Below are 8,735 nucleotides of genomic sequence, written 5' to 3' on the forward strand. Positions count from 1 at the left end.
ATCGATATCCCTTTGACTATAAGGAAACAACTGGTTCCTCAAGTCAGAACCAAACTTAAGCTGCATTTATGTATATCTTTAAAAACATTAAACTTTCTGATTAAATCAAATTTGCTTCATCTCAAGCCACTTTCCGAATTAAAACTGAAACCACAAAAAGATTGTGCTGTGTTTGTTTTACACTTTCCACCCAGTGTTAATGTGATGCTTACAGGTTGTTTTGTCACATTGGTTGTGTTTCCTAATATTTAACCCACCACTAACCGCTAACTTCTTAAATATTGCTGAGTCTAAAGACTGATGCTTTACATATCAGGCCAGAGTCACTGTTGACAGATATACTATAAAATCTCCTTACAACACACAGTTCAGCTTATTCTCACCTCAGTCTGTTGAGGAGTTTGATGTTTGGACTTAAACCACCTGGAGGACATTAGAGAGGTCATAAGTATACAGTTTCAGCCATAGACTGTTGGAAAAATGGATGAAAATGACAGCTCCGGAAAAGTGAAGCCAAAACATTTGGAGTGCCCCCTGCTGACTGGCTGCAGTATAGGTTGTTCTTGTTTTATTTGTTAAAGGAAAGTAGAAATATGTTTTACTGTGTTTTTTTGCACAAATTATTCCAAGGCTTTTATTTTGCGAAAAGAACTGTACTTATATAGCACTTTTCTAGTCTTTGCGACCACTCAAAGCTGCTTTTACACTACATATCACATTCACCCATTCACACACACATTCATACACTGATGGCAGAGGCTGCTACGTAAAGTGCCCAACTGTCAATCAGTTATCACATTCATACCCCTTGGTTAGCGGAAGTGGCTTCAGCAGCTCCACCTGTCGATCTCTACTGCTCATTCTCTGGTACAAAAAAATGTCACCAGCACTAGATGGCACTGCACGTCTTGGAAGTATTTTGGCTTCAATTTTGCACAATGAGAGATGGAGACGGATCGTCCATCTTTACATACAGTCATTGGTTTCAAGTTAATTAGACCCCTCAAAACAAAACAAACAAATAATGGATGAAAATACTCCAAAGCCAAATCTAGACTAGAAGCTAGTTGTAGGAGATAGGTAGGTTACTGACAATAAAAAAAGTTTTGTCCAAATTAAGTGATGTTAGCAGGACAAAGAAACATAAACAGAAGATTGCACACTCGTACTCATTTCCTTAGGAACGTAGTTTTGCAAAACTTACCAGATAGAGACCGTGAGGCAGATGAGTATGATGACAACAATCCCTCCAAGAGCTGAACCCCAGAGTAGAGAGTTCTCTGTTCATTAATGAAACAGTACAACAAACCAAGTGACTAAAAGAAAGCCATGGTTGAATGCAAACAAAAATTTTGCCATTACTTCTTTAGAACAATTTCATACAAATGCTGTAAAAATTACATTAGACTTAAAATATGAACAAAATAAACGAGCAAAGCTTCACAGCAGCAGAAAAAAAGAATAAGAGGAGACCGTCTAAAAAAGCAGATTCACTACAGTTCTACATTTACCTGCATCATTTAAATTAATCCATGATGACTGATTACCGAGATCATTCATGGCCACACAGTAATAAACTCCTCCATCTGTCACAGTGAAGCTGTAAAACTCTCCTTCAGATACGATCATGGGTCCATCTTTGCTGATCTTGAACCAGATGAAGTGACTGACAGGAGGCTTTGCTCTGCTGGAGCAGGTCAGGTTCACCTGCTCACCTGCTGACACCAAACCTGATGGACTGATGGACACTGAGGTGTTTTTAGGAGCATCTGAGGAAAAAGAGAGATTAACTTTATTCATTATAAACAGCTGACATTGCATAAATCATCATGTGCTGACAGGATCCAATAACAAACTCTGGTTGTCTCACATGAAACACTGAGAGTCTTTGTCTCCTCTGCTGTCTTCGGATCTTTTCCTTCATTCACAGGATATTTGGCAGAACAGGTGATGTTGTATCCATCATGTTTGTCTGACAGAGTGATGGTCTCCTGGATTTCAGTTGTAAAGGTTCCATCTGTGTTTTCCTCCATGTTGTTGTGAGAGTGTTGTTGGAGATTCCAGGTGAGTTTAGGAGGGGAGCCTGGACAGGGAGTGAAAGCTGAGCAGGTTATAGTGACAGACTCCTTCTCCTTCAGATCACCTGAGATCTCTATGCTGGGGCTCCGAGGAGAATCTGTGGTTTAAATCAGACACAAGTTTTACACTGAGGCATACATTTAAATTTACTCTCTGTCTTATTTGCAGTTGTCACAGAAGGAGCGACTTCTGTCTTGAAAGTGAGCAAAGTATAAATAACAGTTTGTTCTGCTTTTCAGTATTCTTACATTTGACCATTTTAATGTCAAACTGCAACAACAGACTCAGTGTTTAACCAGAAAAGAAAAGATAATAAACAATAAAACAAACAACAATATAAACTGCCTGATCTAGTTCAGCCCTAAAGCTACATGGGATCTGGATTGGGATGGGATGGGATTATAATGTAGAGCAAAATCTGCACAAAGAAAATGTTGATGATAAACTAAGAGGTAATGTGTTGCATGCTGGTCTTTTTCACTGTGCTGTTAACACATCAGTGTAAAACACTTCACTTTGCAGTCAGAACATGAACAGTTGAAAGTAACTCTGTCTGCTCTTCTTTTCCTGCTTGTTTCTACATAAAGTTCAAACTGTGAACATTAAACATCTTTAAATAAAAGTGAGAGAACAAACAGCTCACCTGAAAGAGAGAAGACACTCAGTAACATGTTGGCTGTCAACATGTTCACACACAGGACTGCAAGGACACCCATCACCTGGATTTGATAATAAGTTACTATTCAATGTCTTAATCAAAGCATCTGTTAAACAAAGCATTTTTCCTTTTGAAGAAATGAAATATGTTTTTTTGTATAGTGTTTCTAAAAAGCAGCTAAATAAAAAGCTCAAACATAAAAAGCAGTAACATTTGATCTTATCAAACAAGCTGCGAGACGCTAAAGAAGAAAAACAATGTTTTAAAATGTGTGACTTTCAGCAGAACTGCAGCAGACCAGTAACCTCCCTGCTAAGCTGCAGAACTAAAAGGAGTCTTCATCCTTCCTGCTCTCACCCTGTGAATGAGGAAGTTACATTTTGTTGCATCTTCTGCTTTTTCTTTCTTTATTTTTTTTTGTCTTTTTTGGGGTAGAGACAGCTTAAGATGGACTCTTGAGGCCGGATAGAGAGAGAATGACACACAGCAAAGGGCAAAGGTTAGAATTGAACTTGGTCCGCTGTGATAAGGACTCAGCTTTAAATGGTACGCGCTCTACCAGATGAGTAACTGGGTGCCCCAAGCTTTTGTTGCATCTTAAGTTCATCATGGTGTTTATTTTCATTGTTCAGTTATATTAATATTTAGTTTGTAGTACACACCAATGTAGTAATGTATTTATTGTGAACCTACAGGCCTTCTTATCAGTAATACATATACAATATACACTGCTCAAAAAAATAAAGGGAACACTGAAACAACACATCCTAGATCTCGATGAATGAAATATTCCTGTTGAAAATCTTTATTCCTTACATCGTGGAATGCGTTGAGAACAAAATAACATAAAAATGATCAATGGAAATCAAAATCATTAACCCATGGAGGTCTGGATTCAGAATCATACTCAATATAAAAGTGGAAATATCAGATCACAGGCTGATCCAACTTCTGTGGAAATTCCTCAAGACAATTCAAAATGAGGCTCAGTAGTGTGTATGGCCTCCACGTGCCTGTATGCACTCCCTACAACGTCTGGGCATGCTCCTAATGAGACAACGGATGTTCTCCTGAGGGATCTCCTCCCAGACCTGGATCGGGGCATCAGTCAACTCCTGGACAGTCTGTGGTGAGACGTGGCATCGGTGGATGGAACGAGACACGATGTCCCAGAGGTGCTCGATTGGATTCAGGCCTGGGGAACGGGCAGGCCAGTCCATAGCATCAATGCCCTCGTCATGCAGGAACTGCTACACACTCCAGCCACATGAGGCCGAGCATCGTCATGCATCAGAAGGAACCCAGGGCCCACTGCACCAGCATATGGTCCGACAATGGGTCTGAGGATCTCATCCCGGTACCTAATGGCAGTCAGGGTACCTCTGGCTAGCACATGGAGGTCTGTGCGGCCCTCCAAGGATATGCCTCCCCAGACCATCACTGACCCACCGCCAAACCGGTCATGCTGAAGGATGTTGCAGGCAGCAGAACGTTCTCCATGGCGTCTCCAGACTCTGTCACGTCTGTCACGTGTGCTCAGTGTGAACCTGCTCTCATCCGTGAAGAGCACAGGGCGCCAATGGCAAATCTGCCAATCCTGGTGTTCTCTGGCAAATGCCAATAGGGCTGCACAGTGCTGGGCTGTGAGCACAGGCCCCACTTGTGGATGTCGGGCCCTCATACCACCCTTGTGGAGTCTGTTTCTGACAGTTTGAGCAGAAACATGCACATTAATGGACTGCTGGAGGTCATTTTGTAGGGCCCTGGCAGTGCTCCTCCTGTTCCTCCTTGCACAAAGGAGCAGATAGCAGTCCTGCTGCTAGGTTGTTGTCCTCCTACGGCCCCTTCCACATCTCCTGGTGTACTGGTCTGTCTCCTGGTATCTCCTCCATGCTCTTGACACTGGCTGCTTCCCAAGTCTCTTAAATTGCATCCATGCTTCCTTCACTTGCGTCTTTCACTTGCGTCTTAGTCCCTCCCACCAGAGATGCATGGAGAGACGCGAGGAAACCAAGAGAGGAGAGAGGAAACGAGGGAAGGTTTTTTATGAGACATGAGACGTCCTTTCCGATGAAGCGTCACGTGCTGCTATGTCCATTTGTGATGATCGCGTCAGCTGATCACCGCTGGATCAGCTGTCAGTCTGCTTTAACAGCTGTTTGTGTCTGCACACATGTGCACTGTATTAATTCTAATAAAACACACAGTAACAGTGTTTTCTCTCTGTAACCTGTTACCTGTGTAACAAACACCTTCACATGAAGAACAGGCTGCAGTCTGTGTTCCTGCTGCAGAGCCAGACGGACATTTCTTACCAGCACTATGCCTTTATATTATTTGTTCATTATTTACATTTTTCCTCACAGATAATCTGATCTGAATTAATTATTTAATAAGCCCAAATACTGTCTGTTCGTGAACTATGGAAATGATTTATTAGGCTCAAAGTTTCAGGAGAAATAGAAATCACGTCATGCTGATCTAATGATATTCACTGCATTTTAAATATTTTACGACAAGTTATGATCAATATTTCGTTCTAAACGATCTCAGCTTGTCAGATACCAACTCATTATACCGACGTTGTTTATAGTCGGTTTCAAGGCGCCCTGTAAAGTCTGTTTTAAGGTCTGCTTCTTCCTCTCTGCGATATGAAACTCCGGTGATGTTGTGAAGTTTCACGTAAGTTCGATCTGCTGCAGCGTCCAATCACGAACTGATATCTAATAAGGGGGCGTGTCGGCCAGTAAAAGACTTCCGTGGAGGCTGTTCTCGTGTATCCTCGCTTATCGCTCCTCGGAACTCCCTCCTCTTTCCTCGCTCCTCGCTCCTCCGAGCTGCGATAAGAGCTTTAAGACAGTCCTCAATATGGTGGCTAATATGGTGGAGACTTGGGAAGCAGCCACTGTGTAGGGGGACACAGCAAACCTTCTTGCCACAACGCGCATTGATGTGCCATCCTGGATGAGTTGCACTACCTGAGCAATTTCTTCAACACCGCCTCATGCTACCTCTAGTGGTGAGGGCACTGGCAAAACGCAAAAGTGACAAGAAATCAGCCAGAAAGGATGAGGACAGGGAAATGGTCTGTGGCCACCACCTGCAGAACCATTCCTTTATAGGAGTTGTCTTGCTAATTGCCTCTCATTTCCACCTGTTGTATGTTCCATTTGCACAACAGCAGGTGAAATTGATTCACAATCAGTGTTGCTTCCTAACTGGACAGTTTGATATCCCAGAAGTGTGATTGACTTGGAGTTACATTGTAATGTTTATGTGTTCACTTTTTTTTATTTGTGCAGTGTATTATGTAATAGTAACATTTGAAAAAATGAACAACTTCCTCTTTGTACTTAAAGTTCTCAGTATTTTCTCAGCACTCTTCATCAGGTTACTTTCCACCACTTCTCTTTGACTCATTGTGGTTCATTAACCACACATTGCGAAACCTGAAGCTTCTCACGCTGATGTTTCATTGCACTTACAGCAGCATCTTAAGCATGAGAACGTCAAGTACTGATGGAAACCAGACGAGTCGACTGCATGCTGCAGCTTTTACAGTTGATGTGTCTCACAATGAATGAGAAGTTCTCTTAAAGGACTTTCAGCAAACTGCTGACTGTGTTATAATGTTTGTAATATGTGCACCTGTCAGTAAAAGTAGAGATTATTCAACAGCTGGATTATATTCAGGAGTTAATCCTCATGATTATTTACCACAAAAAATACAACCAAATGCAATTTCTCTTCTGAAATTAAATATTTTGAATCCAAAGAAAACAAATCCAAACAAAAGACGAAATAACTGGACTACCGGAGATCTCTAGCCCAAACTTAAACAACAAACTAAAACAGCAAAACCCAATAATATAATTAATGCTGGGGGAAAAGGCCTGTGGAAAGCAAAACGGAAGTTAGGAGGAACTAAAGAAAACCCTCCTCATCACGAGGAAATCCCAAACATCTGTTACCATTAGGGGTTTAACGGTATGTGTATTCGTCCCGAACCGTCACGGTACGAACGTCATGGTCGAGTGCATTCAGTCATAGGCAGAATACGTCAGTAGTAAAAGACTTAAATAGAATAAGATAAAAAACAGGAATAAGAATAAAAATATAAAAAGCAATACGTGTTATACAAATAGTACAAAATATGTACAACAGGTGTGACAACAAACAAACAACAAACAGAAGAAGAAGCAGACGCGTAATTATGGCAAGCTCAAGCTGGAAAACCCGCCTGCTTCATTTAAATCAGCTGTGTGGGGAATTTTCGGGTTCCCAGTTGACTACAATGGCGATGGAGTGCGAGTGGTGGATCGGACGAGGACAGTGTGTCCGCGTCGTTTGACAGTTGTGCGGTATGTCAGTGGAAACAATGGAACATGCTAATGACGTGCATTTCCATCCATTTACCTAGGAAGTTGGAATTCGGAAATGGGAATGATGTCACATTCGAGTTGACCACGTTCCAGTACAGTCTGTAGTTCCAGTACAACAAGTCAACTACAGAACAAATATAAGGTCCACAACTTGTCCACAGAGAGAGGTTGGACAGTACTGTGAGTACGGCTGATTTAATGAGACACAAATAAGACAGAAGTGATAATAAACAGTTAATACTACAGCTTTCATTCACTGTTGATGCACGGAGATATGAGGTTGGTGTTGGTGAGGTTCCTCCGACTTTCTGAGTCGGAAATTCAACCTCAGGGGGCCTTCCAGTTGAAATTTTCGACTGGGAACTCTGAAATTCCGACTTCCGAGTACAAATGGAACGCACGACAGCATCACCCAGATGTGCCAATCACCAGAGCGAGGCAAAAGTTAACGGGGGTCCAACAACTCATCCGCACTGTTTTAAAAAGCCCCTAGATGTGAAAGCAGACAGAGCCAAAGACATTACCAAAGCTATTGGCATTTACATTTCAACGGCTCTGCGCCCTTATGCAGTAGTAGAGGACCCCGGCTTCAGGTATTTATTAAAAGTGCTCGATGCCTCGTTACAATGTCCCTTCCCGTGCGCACATAAGCCAGTCCGTGGTCCCTGCCCTTTACAGGCGTACACGAGCGGTGATAGAGCACGAGCACAAGGTGTCCGCTGCACCCGCTGTTGCACTAACAACTGAAGGATGGACTTCCGGTGCCACTGAAAGCTATCTCACAGTGACCGCACACTTTGTTAACTCCGAGTGGGAAATGAAAACTCTTTTAATTGTTTAATAAAATAATAATAAAATGGCAGATATTTTATATTTTGTTTTATATTTAACATTGTATTTATTTTGTATTAACATCAGGAGATGTCATTCAGTTCTTATTGCTTGTTATTTTGCAACAGCTCTGGCTGAAGCAATTAAAACACTCCCTTGTAATTTTGTAATATTTTCAAAAGATGCTTTTCGGTTTGACTTTATTTTACATTTTTGTTGGACCTCAGTCAATATAAAAGCGTGGCCTATGTGAGATCATTTTGCTGTTTGTATTTTCCTTTCTAATACAGTGAAATATGTTAGAGTTCCTTATTTATATAATGATAAGTTACCAAAGATGCCTGTTGTCATATGCTACACTATATGCTATACCTGCTACCTCAGTTCATCCCTAAAAATGCACCAACTATCTCAAGTAGTTCTAAAGGACCGTAGGACTAACAAACAGTAACGTAAACTACTGTCTGTTCAAAATACATGAAAAGAAACCTGGAACTATGCTTTTGGGACCTTTTGTTGCTTTTTTCCTGTTGTACCGAACTCATACCAAACCGTGACCCCAAACCGAGGTATGTACCAAACCGTGACTTCTGCATACCGTTACACCCCTATTTGCCATGAAGGGTCTGTTCTCAATTCTGAAGTAGTATCTGTCTGTATATGTTGTGGTTAAGTTAAAAAATGCAGTCGTGCAGTTTTTATTTTAGTAGAGTGTGTACCAGAGTAAGCTGTCCCTACCCATCCATCTATCCAGAGCCTATCCCAGCTGTCATTGGACCCTGGAC

At 41.6% G+C, this 8,735-nt stretch overlaps 1 protein-coding gene across 1 annotated transcript; it reads right to left on the reverse strand.

Annotated features, from left to right (window-relative positions):
• Positions 1-379: 379 nt before the first annotated feature.
• Positions 380-8,644, reverse strand: LOC138596238 (vascular cell adhesion protein 1-like; the record flags this gene model as incomplete). Its single annotated transcript, XM_069667863.1, has 5 exons — positions 380-423; positions 1,512-1,769; positions 1,871-2,176; positions 3,768-3,987; positions 8,549-8,644. Coding segments are annotated over 5 exons (924 nt in total), but the record flags the coding sequence as incomplete, so codon positions are not given.
• Positions 8,645-8,735: the final 91 nt, after the last annotated feature.

This window comes from Semicossyphus pulcher, unplaced genomic scaffold, assembly GCF_022749685.1.
Source record: "Semicossyphus pulcher isolate SPU_LCO1_2020_fin unplaced genomic scaffold, fSemPul1.0.p SCAF_18, whole genome shotgun sequence".
NCBI classification, from domain to species: domain Eukaryota; kingdom Metazoa; phylum Chordata; class Actinopteri; order Labriformes; family Labridae; genus Semicossyphus; species Semicossyphus pulcher.